At 37.5% G+C, this 22,402-nt stretch overlaps 2 protein-coding genes across 3 annotated transcripts in view; one reads left to right on the forward strand and one right to left on the reverse strand.

Moving 5' to 3' along the window:
* Positions 1-21,767, reverse strand: part of LOC139967386 (RCC1 domain-containing protein 1-like) — a 29,780-nt gene extending 8,013 nt beyond the window's left edge. The window contains exon 1 of one of the 2 annotated variants that reach the window (XM_071971119.1): positions 21,758-21,767. The gene's annotated coding sequence lies outside the window, so the exon portion shown is untranslated. The other variant, XM_071971118.1, reaches the window with a different exon arrangement.
* Positions 32-21,295, forward strand: LOC139967384 (DNA polymerase lambda-like). Its single transcript, XM_071971108.1, has 8 exons — positions 32-1,595; positions 2,328-2,405; positions 2,625-2,912; positions 3,004-3,132; positions 4,128-4,296; positions 17,342-17,433; positions 20,183-20,296; positions 20,984-21,295. Exons 1-8 carry the CDS (start codon positions 912-914, stop codon positions 21,137-21,139), a joined length of 1,710 nt encoding a protein of 569 aa, XP_071827209.1. The 5' UTR covers positions 32-911; the 3' UTR covers positions 21,140-21,295.
* Positions 21,768-22,402: the final 635 nt, after the last annotated feature.

Consider the following 22,402-nt stretch of genomic DNA (forward strand, 5'->3'; position numbering starts at 1 on the left):
CATGCTACCTCGGTATGACGTCACAACAGATCAATTTGAAGAGATTACAGACAAGTAGAGACTAGTTGAAACATTAATTTGGTTGGATCTTCACAATATGTTTTTCTTTTAAGTTCACGTATGAGTTAAAGCTTCTTACTGTTCTTGTTCCGTGCTAAAGGAATTTTGGTCGATGTTGGAAAGGACTAAATTACAACAATTCAGTGAAACTCACTCTACTTCGCACCTATACACTAGGGCCTTGACGTTAGGACTAAAGGTACCAGCAAGCCTAGGCCTGGATGCCTAGTTAGTACTACTACTACCACTAGTTCAAGTAGTAGTAGGTAAGATGCTACACTAGTATCAACTGAAATAGTCTGAATAACCTTAACGTTGGTCTAGGCCTACAATACATCCGCTGGTTTGGCATATCAACGTTCGATTGTGTGAAGCATTTCATTTGATCAATAGCATAGACCTAAATGTAATTTTGGGAACATCTTACAAATAGCCCTGTGAGTGTGAGCATTTAATAAACATGGAAACTAACAACACATGACAGAAATGGTCATATCTCAATATTTTGAAATCTTTGGCAAACATTTGAGTAACTTTGTGGCCTTTATTAATAACATTTTAAGGCTAATAATTACATTAAATTACCAAAGTTATATTTCTAATTCAATGTTTATTATGCATAATGTCAAAGCAGCCCAACTTAGAATTTAAGGAATTTATGTTGAAATGTGTGCTTCAGTTTCTCAGTATGGTTAGGTATCATGTGCACACTTGAATCCCTGCTAAAATCCATCCTCACCTCTTCCCCCCCCCCCTTCCCCTTACCACCACATTAATGTTAAATTACGGTAAATCGGCTTTGTGAAATTATTTGGAAGTAGCAATATCTCTGTGTGCTATTTGAACCAAACATGGAAAAGAAAAGAGTCCTTGAAAAAGTACAAGGAGGACCCTTAAAATGTAGAAAAATAGACCAATCTAGTTCCCCTGACAAGGAGCAGACAGATACAATTTTCTCAGGATATCAGGTTTTTGTACTGTCTTCTGGATTAGGAAAAGCAAGAACAGATATCTTCAATAAACAACTGTCCAAACAAGGAGCTGAAGTTTGCCAAAGATACAATCAGAGCGTGTCTTTCGTTATCGTCGATGAAAAGATGACCTCGGAAAGATTTTTAAAGATAACAAATATTTCTCAAGATGACTTTACATCTGGTAATGCAGTAGTCGTGAAAGCTAATTGGTTGAGCACGTGCTTATCGGAAGAGAAAGTCATCAACACTTCAGAGTATGAACTGTTCATAGATTTTAAAACTAAAGATAGTGAAAAGCCAGGCAAGGGTACCGTAAACGATACGGAAGCAAAGAAAATGACAAAAAAAACGTTTGGTGAAGTCGGAGAGACCAAAAATGTAGCAAAAGTTGGTGCTCGTACAAAATCTCCAAAGAAAACTAAAGAAGAAGTCGGCTATGACAGTGAAGATAGTAACTATGTTCCCAGTGATGAAGATGAAGGTGAAGCAGAGATGGAAGAGGCTGGAGAGAGGTCAACGTCCAACCAGTCCACACCAACGACATCCCCGACTAAACTTCCGGTAAGTATTTGCAGACTGGTAGGTAGTAAATCTGTAAACGTTCATGCCAGTACTCGTACTTGTACTCATGAGTGGATGTGTGCTCAAGTACTCCTTACGTGTGCATTTTGCAACATCTTTTATAGATACTACTTAGTACAAGATTGAGTACTTGTTCTCACTCTTAGAGCTTTGTTCTCGTAATCATACCACGGGGAGTACTCAACGACTCCTGTTGTCACTGGCACAATAAGTAGGATTCAGTGGAGGAGCTTTTTTTTAATATTTTTTTTTAATGTGTACTCATAGGAAACTGTACATGTGTATATGAAAAAACATTTATCTATATATAAGTATGTATTTTTGCAGGGTGGTAAACATGACATTTCATTTTGAATAAAAGGTATCCTTCTATAAATATAACTGAATATGATACAAAGTGCTGATTGGTATGCGTAATTAACATTTATTACTTGGTATGCAGTGTGCTATAGCTGTAGCTAATCAGCATGTTGCTTATATTGTTTATGAACCAAATTAATATATCCTCTATATGGGGAAGAGGTGGTGCATTGTTGAAATACCCATACAAGAACCTCTACTTTTCTGCGTCATAATCACACCCCTGAAGAAAAATCTGTTGACATATTTTCAAACTTCCTGCTGAGGAAGCCATCAGATGATGGAGTACATGACGGTAATCAATGAAATTACAACATAATTCTCTGATCATTTTTCTTTTATTTTCACCAGAGAGGTAACTGGGTCTGTGCTAAACCATCCACATCACAGTCTGTTAATCTTAACGAACATATCACAGAAAAGCTGGAGGTAAGGATATATTCACATGTAGCAGCTTATCGAATATATGAATAAATTAGGTGCTTTCTGAAATGATAATTAGTTAAATATTCAATCAGGCATCGTATTTAGTCATGAATTGTACTTTGATCAAATTTTCTATGCCACTGCAAAAATAAAGCTTAAAAGTCCTCTGGAGAGTTCACCTTTTGAAATTACTCTGTGTTTCCTTTCTTTGTCCTCCAACAGGTTTTAATGAATGCATATAAGAACACCAAAGACCAGTGGCGAGCCTTGGGTTACCGGAAAGCCATCGGTGCGTTGAAGTCACACCCCAGAGCAGTCACCACCTGGGAGGAAGCAAGTGCCATCCCTGGGATTGGCTCTCGACTGGCTGATAAAATAGCCGAGATCGTTCAGAGCGGTCACCTCCGTAAAATTGATCACGTCTGTCAAGGAGAAGAGGCTAAGATCCTTGACATATTCAACAACATCTGGGGCGTTGGACCCACAGTCGCTCAAGAGTTTGTACAATTGGTAAGTGGCAATTTCGAATCTACACGATGTGAGGCAATAGGCCTGGTACATCCCCATCCTTAACCGTGCTCTCTCCTTTCATTTCTCGAAGGGTTATAAAACGTTGGAGGATGTAAGAACGAAGGCCAAATTAAACAAGCAACAACAGATCGGCCTCAGCCATTACTACGACTTTCTTGATAGAATGCCCAGAGACGAAGCGGCAGAAATTGGCAAATTGGTGAGAGGTTTAACTTTTCTGCGTCCTGTTAAAAGGAGTTGTCAGGGGTTTTTCTTCTTTTTTGGGAGGCAATTTATGCAATACCAGGATAGATTTGGTTTTCAAAGCAATCAGCCTGTTTACAGTTCTTTCCTTACTTTTGTAGTTAGTTTAAACTTGAGACTGAAACTACAGGCTCCTATATTAGCCAAAACCTTTCATTTCCCATTTTGTTTTCCTGTTCCTTTTTCTTTTATTCATATAAAAAAGAAACAACGTGGTCGCTGAAAACAATTCCAGTACCAGCAGATTTTTAAAACAGTCTCCAAATATTAGTGCATGCCACCTCTAGCAAACAAATACATAACAAAATCAACAACTTGGGACTCTATGAGTTTTTTTTTCTAGATTTGCTAATTTTAGGGAAACAGATTCATCCATCATCATTTTATGGTGAAAACCTTTCCACAACAGTTTCCATAATTTTTTATCCCATTCGGGAGATATCACAGGCTTAATGTTCCTTCACACACAAAGAATGAAGACTTGAGTAAGTCTAAAGATCACACCATCTAGCCACATAAGATTGTCTAATGGATTGCTAATAGTTTATAGTACAATGGGTTTCTTTTAATTTATAGAGATGGGTTTTGGCAACTGCTGAATCTAAATTATTGAAGTTTCTTTATATACATATGATACATATGATTGACATTGGTTTCGGTGTTTATACTGTTTACAACCAACCTTGAAAATATGATATATTTGAAAGGAAAAATAAAATGATTTCACCTCCTAGTGCCACCATGTGACATCACAGATTTACAAACTGGCAGCACCCAGACCTATTGTATGTTCCAACTAGCATAACTTCGGAATGAATTTGAGGTTGTTTAGGTGAAGTTGTTCGACACAAAACTCTTTGTAATATATTGAAGCTATAACGATAATAATTGGGTTTGGTTCCGGCCTACTTGTTATGTAAGTAACTTCTCTTGACTTTTATGCATGACTAGGTTGAAGATGCTACTAAGGAGTTCAACCCAAACTTTGTTTGCACCACTTGTGGATCTTTCCGACGTGGGAAGAAAACTTGCGGAGACGTCGATGTCTTGATATCACATTTAGATGGACATTCTCACAAAGGAATTCTCTTCAAATTGTTGGAAAAGTTGCATTCCACAGGTAAGCCATTGATCTATTTTGTCTTGAAATAGTTATTGCCTTACCTGATAATCGCATCAATAAGTCAAATATTCATTACAGTATATTTGATAGAATGATAGCAACATAACTGAAAAGAAATAAAGCAAACTTCAATACTAGCTAAAATAAAGTAGAAGACCTAAAGTACAAAACATAAACATATAAAGTTCAACACAAAGTAACAGCATACAACTTCAGGCCTTAAAACAGTAGTTAGAAATTGTTATTGGCAATGCCATACATATGTACGGAGGCTTTAATGTAGCATTGAGATATTATGACGAGAAGATAAGCATCCTCATTCAGTTTTCAATTTGTTCATTTTCTTTGAATATATGCATAAATACATAATATGCATAAATGTATGCATAAATGCCATACATATGTATGAAGGCTTTAAGGTACCACTGAGATATTATTACGAGAAGATAAGCATCCTCATTCAGTTTGCCATTGTTCATTTTATTCAGATATATGCATAAACAGCCAAATTTCCCTTGCCTGCTGCTTTCTGGGTTGCATCATATGAAATTTGAGCGTGATCCCTCTCTCAGTATGCAAAGTACTAGGACCTATCAATGGAATCCCTACTGCCAATTAAGGGATTGGATAGCTCGACTGGTAGAGTGTGGGGCTTGTCCCACTGTGGTTACTGCACTGGTTCAAATTTTTTCCAATTGTTTATAATTTTTTGTTGAAAAAAAAGAAGAAGAAAATAAATAAATAAAATTCTTTTCTCTTTTTCTATTTGTTTATAATTTATCCAGTCAAGTTCTCTGTTAATCGTTGACTTATGCGTCTATCTATGAGAGTGTTCAATAGACATATGGCTCTGCTGTCTGTTTAGAAATAGTGCCATCTATTCACTGTTACAACAACCTCAGGTCCACACCCTCTCCTTTAACAGCAACCTCAGGTCAACACCCTCTCCTTTTTCAACAACCTCAGGTCCACACCCTGTCCTTATTCAACAACCTCATGTCCACACTGTCTCCTTCAACAACCTCATCACCTGTCCTTATTCAACAACCTCAGGTCCACACCTGCCCTCATTCAACAACCTCAGTTTCACACCCTCTCCTTAATCAACAACCTCAGGTCCACACCCTCTTCTTATTCAACAACCTCATGTCCACACCTGTCCTTATTCAACAACCTCATATCCACACTCTCTCCTTCAACAACCTCATGTCCACACCCTGTCCTTATTCAACAACCTCAAGTCCACATCCTCTCCTTTTACAACAACCTCAAGTCCACACCCTCTCCTTAATCAACAACCTCAGGTCCACACCCTCTCCTTATTCAATAACCTCATGTCCACACCCTGTCCTTATTCAACAACCGCAGGTCCACACCCTCTCCTTATTCAACAACCTCAGGTCCCCACTGTCTCCTTCAACAACCTCATGTCCACACCTGTCGTTATTCAACAACCTCAGGTCCACACCCTCTCCTTTTACAACAACCTCAGGTCCAAGCCCTCTTCTTATTCAACAACCTCATGTCTACACTCTCTCCTTCAACAACCACATGTCCACACCCTGTCCTTGTTCAACATAAACCTCAGGTCCCCACCCTCTACTTCTTCAACAACCTCGGGTCCACACCCTCTCCTTTGTCAATGACCTCAGGTCCACACAATGGCAGGTCACATCTTAGAGTATCTGCGCCTGTCTCCCTGATTATGTTTCCCCCAAACATTTACGGGATATTCTGGTGTCGGCCAATATAGCGTATATCTTAATGTGATAAACATTCCAAACTGTCAGTTGATTATCCCCAGCTGTATATCTATGGTTCCTTGAACCACACGTACAGGAAGTTCTTATTCCCTACAACGACTTCCTGATTGAAGTTTTGTAATATAATTTGACTGGCAAAATCTCCCCTTACTCTTACAGGAAATATAACACATGCGTATGTGGTCTGTGATGCCATTATGGTAGATGCTATTAGCTTTACTTTACCAATTATAATCTACTTTTTCTTAGAACGTGATCGTACATTTCGAATGTTTGCTTTACAGTTATTAATGTCCTATGTATTTAGAAATTTCATGAAAATGCAACTTTGTTGTAGAAATACTTTTCCTAGGTGTGGATAAAGGATTCAAGATTCACGAACATGATTTTTTTTTATCAGTAATAGGTTCATGGTATTCTACAGACCGTAGTCTTACAGATTTCAGGTGTAAATTCACTGGTATTTGGTCAGGTTAGAACATTGAGTAACAAACAAACCTAACTGTCAATATTGTTCTATGTGATAGAGATAACTGTCATGAACAAACCTCCCCGTAACAGCTAAGAAAAATCGTGTTCCATTTGGGAGATATTACAGATTTTAATGTTCACTCGCAAAACAACCGGTAGACTTGATCAAGTCATCATCAAGCCACGCGCGCTTCAAGTGTCTATGTTTTCCTGTCTTTATTGCAATGTTATTTTCTGTGATGGCGATGGGTACCGTTTCACTGAATCTATAATGATGGATCTGTTGACATATTATCTTGTTATGGCATTGTTTGGGATGTCAATGTTAACATTCTACCTTGAAAATGTGGAAAAGAAAAACAAGGAGAAACATGAAAGGTTTCAGATCCTCATAGGTGCAATTGGACCTCACAGATATACAAAATGACAGCCCTCAGACGTACGGCGACTTTCAAACTGCAGTAGAATATCTCTCAACCGGAGCAAGATCTTTCTTAGCTGTTTGAGGGAGTTGTTCTTCATAAGGACCTCTTATCATATCAGCTAAAGGTAATGGGTAGATTTGTGTCACACTTCTATCATGGTATTTGGTAGAAGGAAATTTTCATCAGTATTAAAACCAGGCGACCTTTCACCCTCGTAACTCTGATTGGACAAAGACGATGAACAATCAGTTGACGTCATCAATTGTCTGTGTGACACAGACGCGAATACGTACACAGATGACGAATCATACGTAACTTGGCATTTACATGACTATTTAATAACAGGTGATAGACTAGCTGTGAGTCAGTCACAGAAACGTCTCTTGTTCAGTGCAGTACTGAACATCACATTCCGAACTTGCCATTTTCATAAGTTTGGTTTCTGTGCTTTGTTCGACGATTTTTTTTTGTGATCACTTTAGAGAGGATCAATCAACTTTCTTTCAACATTGCCGTAAAGTTACTTTCGATAGTTCATATATATATATGTATATATAATTGAAAATCGTAATGAGTTGGAAAATCAAGAACAGTGAACAAACTTCCAGCCTCCATATATATATATTACTACGCTTTTGAGGGAAGTCAACTCACCTTTCACATTTAGTGTTCGTGATAGTACTTTGAAGGAGATTTCTGAGTAGTCATTAGTTATTACGACATATAACTCGTGCAGGGGAAAACCATTACGACTTAGTGATCCTGTCACGTGTTTGTTTTACCAAGAAATATCTTATCTGTTTTGACGAGGAATTGTTATTTGACTGAACTGGCTCACATTGCCATGATACATGTACTGTTCTAATATATACCATCTGAGCTAATTCGTTCAAAGTAGTGATAGTAACGCTTTCACCATAGGACTGATCACAATTGCACAGAAGACGGTCAAGCCATACAGTGGTATCTTTTTTCCCCGTCATTTCACACAATCGTCTCTATACCACTTTGCGCAAATAACCATAGCCGGTTGTATAAATAAATTCATACAGTTTCTCGGAAAGCAAATCATACAGATCGGAAAGCAAATCCTGCTAATATTATTATTATAATATTTTGTTTACGGGATACACCCGTTCTCATCGTGTACCGCGGGCAATAACCGTGAGTTTAGCTTATAGACTATACGATAGACTTGAACAAAGTGTCAACATGAGCATCCACTGCACACAATCAACAAGTGTTTCCAACTGTGGAAGAAGAGGGCGAAGAAATGCTATGAGTGATATCCATACCGGTATATCGGTTACCGACATCGAAGAACTCATATCTCGGTTTGCTATAACACTGATGGATGTCACCGGTTTGTCACAACCGTGCACCGAGCATCACACATGCAGCAGTGAATCAGTTCACAGTCTTTCATCACAGAAATGTGCAGTTTGCGACGAGGAGATCTCAAGCGATGTCTCGCCGTCACTTACAACTGACGTCCGGCGATATAGCAAACAGTCCTCACGAAAAGACCTTTCTCGATGACACAGTTACTTCTGAAGAAGCCATTCAGTCGCTGCCGATACCTGGCGATTTGGGACTTAATTGTAACATACTTTTACAACGAATATTTATATACGTTTGGAATTCACCTATGCTTACGCTATAGTCTGCAGGAGTATTTCAATACTCCTATATAGTGCAGTTTATTTGGGATGTACGGATTTTCTGTGCGGAACCTTCCGCACTATATTGTATATATTCCAGACACTGTGGTATTTTATCAGATGTTAATCAGAGTTTGATGGCTATAGCTAGAAAATTTCAAAACCAATAATTATTCAATTTATAACTTTTTGTATATAAGTTAACTTGTTTCATTTTAAGATTTAATCATCCCCTCCCCATTCTAATTCACCATGCAAGAGGACTGTCAGGAACACGGTTGTTGATTGCGTCAACAGTATATATGTTTTGTGTTAAGTGTGCTAGATTGATGACGCCGCCACCACCAGGAGGCCGCTCACAGTCATTCATTCGAGTACTCGGCAAGTCTAAGATATCATTTTCTCGTAGCAATTTTGCTTAATTTGAGTCGGATCATGTTGACAGAAATGACTATAGACGCCATGGTATACAGGTTATGATGTGTAAGGGAGAGGGTTAATTCTCGGGTATTCAAACGTTTTTCTTTTGCCTGCCGATCCCAATTCTCACCTGCATCATCTTTTTGTGTCCCTTCAGTGGCGGTTGTTGTCGCCTCGGGAGGCGTCAACGGAAAAGGAGGTATCCCCCAAGTTCCCCTTTGACAAAGTTTGGTATGACTAAGGGGTGCTTTGTTGCAAAAGGATGTTTGTTTTTGTTGTTTTGTTTTTGCAATAATTGCAGTAATTTTGTTCAAGATTTTGCCACTTTTTCTTTCCCACCAATATCGGCAAATTGACTTTTATGCCGTTTTTGTTTCGCTATCCTGGAAAGAGTCTAGAGTTTCTTCTTTGAATATCAGAGGTTTTAAAAGGGAACAGTTTCTTTTTTCCCCTTTCGATATATAATGTATTGTTGGTGATGTAAAGGTTCAAATTACAATAACAGATTGTGATAGAGCTTACACTGAATTACCACATATCCGTATTCAAAGCAGAAGTGAGAGTTACGGTATTAACTAAATGTTTTTGTATTTTATGATATCGTTATTTCCTCATTTGAAATTGCGATTCTGGCAATCAGTTCGCATAATTTTAAAATGTCAGACCCGTAAGAAAACTCGTTCCTCCCCCCCCCCCCCAACCAAGAAAAAAAATATCGCAAATATTTACTGGCAGGTTAGAATAATTTTCATATCAGTTTTGAAATATTATTTTCATGCATTGTTCCCCCTGTATATCTCTAGTTGCCTTTGTATGGTTTTCTTATACTATTTTACTTCTTTTTAAAAGGCAAGGAAAAGAAAATCACTTTATACTCTGAAATGAAATAAATAATAAGAAGAAGGTAGAACATTTTTCAAACTCTGTGTATCCAGTTTTGTCTTCTATAAAATATTTTATCATTTCGTCTACTGGTCACGCAAACTTTACTTGTGGCCGCGTGTATAATTTAGTTGTAATAGCACGCACATCGCAAGCCTGGATCGACTAACTCCTGCACACAGTCTTTGGCACTTGCAAAAGTTCTTTTCAAAATTCCAGGTAGTTTCACATGTCTTCATATATATATATATATATATATATATATATATATATATATATATATATATATATATATATATATATATATATATATATATATATATATATATATATATATATATATATATATATATATATATATATATATATATATATATATAAGATATCGTATCTGCATGGGGAATTGACTTTCAGGTTAGCCGTGGCTAACTTGTAATGAACTCTACGCCTTCACCCTACCACCCCCACCCCCCAGAAATATTACTTCATATCGATTTGGGGGTCGGGTGGATGGGTGACATTATGCGTTCCTCCCTCTCTCTACCCACAGTTTTTGTTATTGGACGTCATTACAAAATAATCGTCTTTGGTCGATTGAAATATTTTATTAATAACCGGTTTCCCATACATACAATCAAAAGTGTCCATCCATCTGGGTGGAAACTTTCAATATAGGCATCGACAGGACTTCGAAAGCATTTTGGCGGGGTGTAGACAACTTGCCCGCGGGCTGAAATTTAACCAGCTATGTTTATTGTCATAAGCCAAGGATGACACTCAAACGCATATGCTAATTAGAATACCCCACCCGTCTATAGATGTACGTACCCTACATCCCCTCATAAATGAGGGGGATGGGGTGTGTGTGTGTGGGGGGGGGGGTAACTAAATCTTAGTCATACCACGTTTTGTGCTAGGTCAATGTATCCACTACGTTGTAGGTTCATGATTATTCATATCAACAAAGCTAGGCAGGTTATACTATTGTGTCTGTCAGCATATATGGGTTAATAGTTTAATTGGCCCGTTAGGCAGATTTTTTTTTTACGACGATATAAGCTACCACGTCCGGAATGGTCTGTAGCTTACACTTCACATCGGGTGACTATTTAATTTGCACTTCGTACCTCATTTTTATTGTTACTTCCAAATTCATATATGCCAACAGAATATATCAGTACTCAGGTACACCGTGCGAACTATACAAGATAGCATAAGATGGTTCACACCTCTATACAGATCAAAGAGCGCCTGGGTATACAAATACATGGTGTATATTTCTCTGTGGTAGGCCATTAATTCAACAGCTGACACCTTTACAAGGACTCTGAAGCTTAGATTAATAGTAAACACTACACGATCTGTAAAAAGGTGTCTCATATGTGTCACTGTATATTGTCAAGGCCTGCAGGTCGGCATTTCATCGGGCGAATATCGACCCTATACCCTGGCACTCCCGATATTGTTGTACACATGGGGTTTCATCAAAATAGTAAGTCGCACGTACCTGCCTTTGGCCCGCCAAATCTGATTCAAAGTAGTTTGTTGCCAGATCATCATGAAACGGCTATACACGGCCCATATTACATGAAATTCTGCCAAATGAGTGTTTTTACGGATAAAATCATAATGAATGGAATGGTTTGCTGGAAATGCTAAAATTCAGGCAATGACCATCAGCTAAGGTTTATGAAGTTTTCTTCTGCAGTCACGTATTAATACAGGCAATGAGTAATGCAGCCAAGTTCGGTCAACATTATCTTCACTCCCAAAGTTGTGTAGACGGCCAAAAGCAAAAAAAAAAAAATAATAATAATAATAATTATAATTATAATAAAATGCAATGCGTACGGCTCATTTTGGAAACGTTTGGGCAAAGGCAACCCTGTTCAATAGTTCATTTTGTAAGACGGATTCTTCGGTTCATGCGGATATTCGTTGCTTCTATATACGCCCCCGTGAGTCTAATTGTCGATATAATAGCCCGCCTTTTTTAACCACTGATTGTATTGCGAAGGAGCAAAAAGACCTTGGTCCCTTGAACGATTGGCAAACTGTGTTGTTTTAATTTGTTTATAATTGTCCTGGTCACTTTTATGTGACGTATTACTCGTTGGTCACAATATCAATGTAGGGGGCGGGGTGGTTGGGGCGGGGCTAGGATCATGCAAAGGGCACTCGGCGAAAACATATCGAGGCAATATCTCGGATGGACAGTTTAGTCACGGTAGACTTGATCAAGTCCTTCTCCAGTGTCGTGCCATATTTGCTCCATTGACTTGCATACAATTGCATGCATGCTAAATATCAAAATACATATCTTTCATATATTTTCTAAGAGAATAATCTTCGAATCCATCAACTTCATCTGTTGTTTTAATACTACATGTCATCGCTATCTGACAGTAATTATTTTCAATGATTCTGTTCGTCTTTGCATTAACGTCATTTCATTTTCAGTCTCGTGATTCAATCATAATAAAGAGTTCAAAACAGCGATTTGCAGTTTTATTGTTTACGATGCAACGTTTTCCACCACCCAGAGACTAGATCACCCTGTCGTCATAGCAACAGGTTCTTAACCTCGACAACGAAAAAGTGTTTACGTGGTTATAACTATATAAGACGTTATTTTTTTCCCTTTCATTTTCTTGTATTGTTTCCGCAACAAGATTTGATATAGACATGAAATTGATGAATTAAAAATGAAAAAAATACATATAATGAAAATTTGTTGTGAAGCAAGTGTTTCACAGTACGCAGCCTTGGGGCTTACATAGCAAAGTCGAACACCCCCTTAGAGAAATGGAACGAAACAACGTTAACAAGACAAAAGAAAACAAACAAATTGGATACACCAAGCTCAACAGGAAATCATTGACTAATTTAGCCTATATTCGGTATGAAAGAAACGCCTGCAACATCGCCACACTACTCCCAAACAGTAACACTGTAAAATAATATACATATATATATATATATATATATATATATATATATATATATATATATATATATATATCACACGTATATATATATATATATATATATATATATATATATAAACCTATATATATATAAACCTATATATATATAAACCTATATATATATATATATATATATATATTTATCTATATATATAATTTTATATATATAATTTTTATGTATAATTTTTATATAATTATTATATGTAAGTAATTTTTATATATAATTTTTATAAATATATAATTTTTCCTGTACGGTTGTTGCGCCAGGTTCGTTTAATTCATTTTACTTTCCATGATGTCGTTTTCTATATATCTGCGCATGCAGGGGCGTATCCAGGATTTTCCAATAGGGGGGGCGCCAGGCATGAATGATCGCCGTCCTGGGGGATGGGTCTAAGGGGAGGGGTGTACAATTTTTGCTTTCAAAGAAGGGCTGAAATGCAAAATGGTGTCATATGCATGGGCGGCGATCCGTACTTCCGAGTGGGGGGGGGGGGATATGACCTTGTTGACTATCTAAGCGTAGCGCCACCATGAGTTGGCGCGAAGCGTACAAGAAAATTTTGGGATTAACAAACCCTCTAGATGGCCGGAAACGGCACTTCCCGAGGTTTCCAAGCGGCATATACCCAACTTTAAAATAGGGATGTCATGTCCGAAATATCTCATAATCAGGATCCAAAATACTTTTTTTTTTAATTTCGGGTGTTATTTTGGGAAAATTGCCCCTGTCAATCTTGTTTCAGGCGCAACGTTAGAATGTTCGAGAGCTCTGTTATATTATTCGATGAAGAAAATGGCCTCATGCAGGCTATTATAGGCCTATACACATGCAATACACAATTGCACATAGTTACATTCCTAGGTACCGATTGCTAGGGCATCCAGGTGAAACGTGTATTAAGCATTACCCTGGTTACATGAGATTCTCAGCTGTTCGAGGGAACATGTACGTGTGTAGGCCTACTATAGGGCCTATATGAATACTATGAGGGTGCATATATGTGCTATATCAATACCGTGGGCGCAATAATACATTTTGTTGTTATAGGGCCAATGAAGCCTACAGTCAACTATTTTTGCTTTATAAAGACGCTTTATTTGAAAAGATCGCACTGCGTTTATGGTAGGCGAGAAATGAAGCTAAAAAAGAGCCGTACATTAACGAAGATGCATAAATGTAGGCATGAAAATATTCTTATCCCTGGCATTTGGTGGGGGGGGGGGGGATATGGTGCATTACATCCCCTCCACCCATTTTCATGGGGGGATATATCCCCCCTCCACCCAGGATCGCCGCCCATGGCCATATGTGATCCATTTTTCGACCTTAATAATAAGCAACATTTCCAGTAAATATGGACACAAAATGCACAATTTAGTATGGCTGGCATGTCATTTAGTGTTTATAGTGATAATACAAACACAATTACCATCTATGTTTCTAAAACTATTATGCCGCCGAACTTCGCCAGAACCTTTTTTTGGCAAACAAAAAATAAAGCATACGGGAGGGGGGGGGGGGGGGGGTTGAGCGATCACCGACATCTCACATTAAGGTCGTCATCAATTTTTTTTTTTTTTTTTTTTTTTTTGCTAAACTTTTTTTTTTTTTGGTGACGGCCAATAGGGGGGCGCGCGCCTGTTGCGCCCCCCCCCCCCTGGATACGCCCCTGCGCATGTCTATACGGGCGTCATTTCAAATCCAATTAAACGTTATTATACCATTTCACATACAACCTACGTAGCGGTTGTATAGACCCACAAAAAAAGACTATTTTGTTTTTAATTCATGTTTATTTTGTTATAGAAAAACCCTAATTAGATCCGTTCGGTTAGCAAGCATCGCGATTGCAATTAACGCACAACTGACGTATATGAGATGCAAGCTGTTAGTTTGTATGCCTTTTTTTAATTTGTTTTTAATTTTTAGTTTCTTTGTTTTGTTGAATTAATGATTCCGTCACGATCTTCTGTTGTCGAAACACCAATATTGTGACTGCATAATTTAAGGACATGCCTTTTTCTCGTGATGTCATTAATAAAGAAGTTAGATTACCATGAGTTTAATCATGGCCAAAATGCCATCATCAACCCATCATCTGTGTGATTTATTTTTTCCTGTGACTTATCTTGAATTGCGATGCTTGTTTGGTCATCTAAATTGGCAAACATCATTATTTATGTAAATGGGTATATATATATATATATATATATATATATATATATATATATATATATATATATATATATATATAATTTTTATATATAACTTTTATATAATTATTATATATAATTAATTATTATATATAGTTTTTATAAATATATAATTTTTCCTGTACGGTTGTTGCGCCAGGTTCGTTTAATTCATTTTACTTTCCATGATGTCGTTTTCTATATATCTGCGCATGTCTATACGGGCGTCATTTCAAATTCAATTGAACGTTATTATACCATTTCACACACAACCTACGCAGCGGTAGTATAGACACACAAAAAAGACTTTTGTTTTTAATTTATGTTTATTTTGTTATAGAAAAGCCCTAATTAGATCCGTTCGGTTAGCAAGCATCGCGATTGCAATTAACGCACAACTGACGTATATGAGATGCAAGCTGTTAGTTTTTATGCCTTTTTTAATTTGTATTTTATTTTTAGTTTCTTTGTTTTGTTGAATTAATGATTCCGTCACGATATTCTGTTGTCGAAACACCAATACTGTGACTGCATAATTTAAGAACCTGGTCTTTTTCTCGTGATGTCATATAATGCAGTTAGATTACCTTGAGTGTAATAACGGCCAAAATGCCGTCATCAACCCATCATCTGTGTGATTTATATTTCCTGTTGACTTGTCTTGAATTGCGATGTTTGTTTGGTAATCTAAATTGGCAAACATCATAATTTATATATATGGGTAAATCAACAAGGGGACAAGCTGACTCTGGAGAACGGTAACGAGAACGGTAATTTGGTTGGTTTATTATATAGTCTACAGCACATGTTGGGATTTGAACTGGTTGTGTGTCCATCCAACCCATTCAAAGGCCTTCCGCCTCCAATCTCAAAGTTATATAGCATATTCACTTTCGTATATAGTCAACCGGATGATGAGGATAGTGTGCGGGGCAGGAGGGGGAGAAGGGGGAGGGCCGGAGGGGTCTATTAAGTCATTAGTTTATCTTTTGCATTGTATATTGTATAAACATCTTTTCAGCAAATATAATTTATGAGTATCTCTTCTCCATCATCTCTGTATATCATATAACATCCCTATATTCAATATAATATATATATTGATCAGTAAATGAGAGAAATCCGAGGAAACTTGGTTCCTATAGTGGTTTCCAAGAGCGCCCTTTATATACTTTCAACAAATTGATGACGTTCAAAAAGTCCGACACAACTCATTGCACAAAATACTTTAAAAATGTGCATGATACTGTCATGAAGTGTTGACTGCGTCTTGCGGAACTAGAACGAATGAGACGATGTTGATATACTGTTGACAGACACTTCAAGCCTTAGAGATTTGATCACAATATCTTACTGGCCATAGTAAAGGGCATGTGAGTCGTGGATATTCCGGTAGCAGACATAACGCGGTATAAACATACTGTACCTTGCCGAGAATAATGTTCCACACTGCATACCTAGCAACCGACCCCCCATCTCGACATCTTGTTGCTAACTCGAGATATGTTTTATTGAATGTATATATATGAATGTATATATGACCTTGCTTATTATATCGCAGGCTGTATACATACTCGAAGCTATATAGTTCATAGTATAGTTGGTCTGTTGTATCACTACAGCCAATTTTAATTGTTCAAAAGCTTTACTTTTTTATTAAAATTTCCTGTTTGATTTTTGTCCTTGAAATGTGTGATCTTTCAAATGTTTGCATTGCTGCCAACTCTCTTTGTATTTAGAACTTCATCATTAATGCACTTTTTGTCTGTGAAAAAAAAATCCCCTCTATGAATAAGTTAGTTAAATATTATTATGAAAAAAAAGATATGTTGAGCTGATTTTCCGTGATAACATCATTGACTCGACTCTGATGTTGCGAGATGCATTGACAAAATGTCATCAAATTTGAAAAAGGAACTTTGTTAATCAAGCAAACACACCACCGAAATATCCTTTTAAATGAAGCGCCCCCCCCCACCCCGACCAACCCCTCACACACCAGAAAAAAAACTTAGACGTGAAATGCTGCATTCTGAGGCACATTTAGGCTGTAAAAAGAGGTTTATAATTAGGAATATACAGTCACTGGTCTGCTATTAACTACTGTAAGCTATTTTTTGGGCTTGAAGGGGGGGGGGGTGGCTGGTTTACACCCCACCGCCTTCTGGTTACGCGCATTCATATTGAACTGCCTGTCAATATCATTTAATTATTTCTACTTTTTTTGGCAATTGAAGGGTTTCTGACCGACGACTTGATCAAGGTCGAGGAGAGAGGGGAACAAAAGAAATACATGGGCGTCTGTCGACTACCTGGAGAAAACAGAAAGGTATGGTGTTTTAGGATTTCATTCAGACTTCGAGTGTGATGTTGTTATACTCTAGGTTATAATAAAGGCAGAGTTTTGTGGCTGCAGGTTACGAACTGTTCCAATAAATGCAAGCAACGTTGTGACGTATTTTCGACTTTAATGATCGGACAACATCCTCATGCCGTCTCTCCTCTTCCTCATCTCCCCCCCCCCCCCCTCTCCCCTCTCGTAACGTTGAAAGGAATATGCAATACGTCACGATTAACGATACACTTTCTCAGTGTCAGTATACCCGGATGTACGTCTATATAGGCAATACATGCGTATAATGCATATTGTTGAACTTAAACACGTTTTCATGATCGTTATCAACTATCCACCCATATTTGGGTTTTGCGATAAAAGTTTGATAACTGATGTGCCTTCAGTGATATGACATATTTTACTTCCTATCTGGAAGCAAAATGTATGTATGTCGTCATGATGACGTGTGCATGTATGAGATAAGCAGAGTGTATTGCTTCTTGATCCCTGCAATGGCGTCGTTTAATCGCACGATGTGTGATTACTGCTTAACGTAATTCTGAACGGATATTTAGCTCAAATCAGCTATGCTGGGTTGAGCTATTGCATGTGATCCGCCTTTATATCTATCTATCTATCTACTTATCCATCTATCCATCCATCCGTCCATCTATCTATCTATATATCTATCTGTCTGTCTATCAATCATCAACTCGGTCCCTCTGTATCCAAAGGACTTTTAAGACATAATTGTTACATTCTTTATTGAGTATGGAGCAATGCATAAATACAATTAGTGACTGCTTAAGAGCAGGGAATTGTTAACTGTATGGGCGGATATCGGGGTGAACAAATAAAAAGAAAAGTAGACCACGGTGTGCACAATTAATGCAGCAAAAACAACTAATATATGCAAACTTATCTTGATATTCGCGACAATCAAAATAAGAGCAAAACTAAACAAAAATCTGCAAATAAAAATGTTACTTATCAACTGGATAAATCCAATTTTTAATACAGTTAACGTAAGAGAGAACACATTCATGAACTAAGTTCTCCTCCTTTTCTTTCACCGATGGCCGCCCATAGTTAGGCTATCATGTCCCCGGTAACATCATACCAACTTCTATCCTTTCGACTTTTAGATATATGAAATGCTGTCGCCTGCGCTACCTCTTCAAACGTCCACTTTAGTATAAATAACCCAACATAATTGCAGCCGTTTTACCTCAACAGTTGAAAACTACCCCGATTAGATCGTCACCTCTGACGTATTAACCGGCTTTGCCCTACTTGTCAAGTCACGAGATCGTTATTATCTCATTAATGTACCACCACCACCATCATCATCAACTCGCCATCTGGTTTTTCACTTTTTAGAACGATCTTGAAACCGTTGAAAATGGAAGGTTATATATGCGTCGGAAACCACCTTAGCCTGAAATAGAAGTTTCAATTGCTGGACTGTGATACTTGATGAATGATATCTGACGTGCACAGACATTTTCTCTTTCTTTTCCAAATAAAGATTAAAGCCTATAGGCAAAGTCTGTATCACCGTCGTATATAGTGAACTCATACGTCAGACATTCGTACGCGTATAATCCTGTATCACGATTATGGAAAGGATGATCTATACAGCATGAGTGCCAAGCCACGATAACGTGATCACTTCAAACACATTTCTGTCAATTAATATAATATTTCTGTGTCATATCGTGATCGATAAGTTGCCGAGTGAATTTATTTTATACGAGTCGGCCATCCTGGAGCTCATGAATGTTCTATAGAACCTTGAATCCAGATCAAGTTAAAAACTGTATATTTAGTTTGCAGCTCTATGTATATTTATCCACATACTTGAGGTATATAGAGGTATATAGAACTATTGTGGCTCGGTTTAATTGTGACCCCCTTTTATTTATTTATTTATTTGGGGGGGGGGGGAGCGGTGTGGGGGCGGATTTCTTGACTTTACCATAGCAACGGAAAGTATAACCCAACGAGAAGGGTGTTAGCTTGTCACGCAATCAATTTGTTTTTCACAAAGTGAATAAAAAACGATCAATGTAAGTTTGCACAGCGAAAGGTCCAACTCATCACTATCCATTAAACCTTTTAAAAACAATGAATAAAAGATATGTGAAACTCATTTGAACAGTGGCGTAGGAAGGTACTTATGAGTGGGGGGCTAAAGACTGATGGCCGGCCTGGGGGAGGGGTCTAAGGGGAGGGGGTGTCCCCCTCCCCTTTTGGAATTTTTTTCATTTCCAGGTAGCCTCAGATGCAATTTGGTGCAATATAGCACACTTCAACACCCACTCCATTTTGTAAACTTAATTTTGTATTTTCACCAGGCCTTAGATGCAATTTGGTGCTCCAAATGAGATTTTTTTTCTCATTTGGAAATGAAAAAGGGGTTTTCTGACTTGCGAAGCGGGGGGGGGGGGCGGAATGATACTTCCGCCCCTCCACATTTTTCACTGGGGGGCTGGTGCCCCCCAGCCCCCCCCCCCCGGTTCCTACGCCCTTTCAACCAATTTAATTTCATTTAAAGCTTCGTTGCAAAAGAAGAAAGAAAAGAAGAAAACAAAATGATAAAGCTAAAATCACAATGAACGATTAAAACCATAACTCTATTGTAACACCGCCCTCGTTTTTCCGTTTTATTTTTGTTAATGTTTTTGTTTTGTTTTTATGTTCTTTGTTCTTTTACATCTATTAATTCCATAATCCTCTTCAGCACCGTCGTTTGGATATCATCGTTGCTCCGTACAACGAGTACCCGTGCGCTTTAGTGCACTTCACCGGTTCCGATCACTTCAACAGGTCAATTCGAGCACTCGCCGTCAAGAAGGTAAAATTACAGGGAATTTGTTGTCGCTTGCTTATAGCTAGATAGATGCACACAAAACTTACCCCTTTTTTCTCACTCATTCCTCACTCTGCATAGGTGGATTCTTATTGTACTATTTTTTGTAAAAATTGGACAAAAAGGTTACACAGAGAAACGGAACCGCATCAGGTGACCCGAAAAAATACGTTCATCCTGTTCTGTTTATAGGTCACCTCATCATTAAAGAGCCACCTTGAGAGATTTAGTATCCTCGTTATGCAACTTACAGCAATTATGCCATCCCCAATTCAGGCTGTGACTCCGTCGGGCATTTTCCAGATCATAATCATGTATCTATATTTCGTGTTCAACTAAAAAGTGGGGGCGTCTAACTGATTTAAGTCGAACTGTAGCGATGTACAGCGACAAAACCGTGTTACTCAAGGTTTTGATAACATTTAACTATTCACATTCATGACAAAAACATTAATAAAAGACATTTACTACAAGGCCATTTTATATAACTATGAGCACGACACAAAATGTTGTATTCATTTATAATGCAACAGTTCAGTTATTCATGATGCACACATTTGCATAAATTAACGAGATCATATGTCAGTTCGTCAATTGACTGCGTGACAAACAAAAAAACATTTCATATTTGACATGCTGGAAATATTTGTTTCTTTTTTCTCTTCTATGAAGGGTATGTCGTTATCTGAACACGCTTTGAGGACTGGCGTCATCAGAAGGGGAAAAGATAAAATTCATGAAGGGAGCCCTCTATTGGTCACGAGTGAAGAAGATATTTTCAAACATATGGGTTTAGAATACCGCCCTCCGCACGAAAGAGATTATTGAGCAAAATATCAAGAATTCTCAGAAATTGTCACCATCTTTTCTTCATTGAAGAGATAATCAGTAAATGTTGAAAAATATGTTGAAATTGATAACTAGGTTTCATTTTCCTACAATAATGTTTCATATTTTTGGGTTTAATAAATAAACAATGAATTTTGAATAGGCTAGCGGGCCTAACCTAGGCATAGGGTATTTTCAGTACAATAATTTAATTTCGCAGAACTAGACCATACATATTTACAGCTGTATATTCATTACACTGTTTCTTGCCAAATCAATTGCTGTGGAACTAGAACTGACCTTTTATTGTCGGAGACTGCAGTTTCTTCTTAAATCGCTCTATCCAAGACACGTTTGTGAACTTTTGGTAGCTTTGACGAGAAATCCATCACAAGCGGGGGGTTCCAACGTGAATACGACGTCAATGTCATCATGGTTAGGTCTAGCCTAGTCCTCAACAATTAAGGTCTGCAAATGAGCAATTTGTTTGGAATTTCCCCATGCGCTGTCTCGTGATTTTTCCAAAATCTTACACACTCTATGAATTTTGACCACGAAGTTTTGGAGAAATGCTGTAAATTGTCACTTTCAACTGCTGTTGGAAAGTGCATCGAACACACATTTTTCGAGAGTTTGTTGGTGTACCCATGGTCATTATAGACTAGGTTAGGCCTAGGCTAAATTTTAGCACTGTTAAGTCCCAGGTTGGTGACGTCACGCCATTTGCATATTTTGATTGGCCTAATACATCATCAAGAGATGTACATTTTCTAAGTTGATATCGGCTTACAGTTTAATTAATTTCTTAAATGTTAGATGAATGAAACATGGAAACATTTTTGATTATGAATAATGTTTATTTTTCTCATGCTTTAGTGAATAGTTTATGTTATACACAAATCTGGAGTACGAAACAACACAATAGAGTCACTCGGCCCATAGTCTAAATGATATTGTTGATGCCCATAAGGGATTTCTACAAAGATAAAACGTGTTCATTTGGACTCAGGACTTGCGTCATTATTAAAGCCATTTCGTTTTGGGGATTTGTTAGTATTTTCTCAAACAGGTTTCTGTTTCTGACTTACTTACGTTTTGAATTATTTAAGATTGAATTTATTGATAAATGTTAAGAATTCTAAATGTCATTTTCAATGTGTAGTTAATTGCTATTTTCCAAGAAATGTTGTTAATGATGACAATTGTGCAATATAAAAAAATTATTTTGGTAATTTTCACTTGTTTTGTGCAATTCATTGAATG

This window comes from Apostichopus japonicus, chromosome 5, assembly GCF_037975245.1.
Source record: "Apostichopus japonicus isolate 1M-3 chromosome 5, ASM3797524v1, whole genome shotgun sequence".
NCBI classification, from domain to species: Eukaryota; Metazoa; Echinodermata; class Holothuroidea; order Aspidochirotida; family Stichopodidae; genus Apostichopus; species Apostichopus japonicus.

Coding starts and splice junctions, on each gene's coding strand:
- LOC139967384 (XM_071971108.1), top strand. CDS start 912: ATGGAAAAGAAAAGAGTCCTTGAAAAAGTACAAGGAGGACCCTTAAAA. Junction 17,434..20,182: donor TACCTGGAGAAAACAGAAAG/GTATGGTGTTTT, acceptor AATCCTCTTCAG/CACCGTCGTTTGGATATCAT. Junction 20,297..20,983: donor GAGCACTCGCCGTCAAGAAG/GTAAAATTACAG, acceptor TCTTCTATGAAG/GGTATGTCGTTATCTGAACA.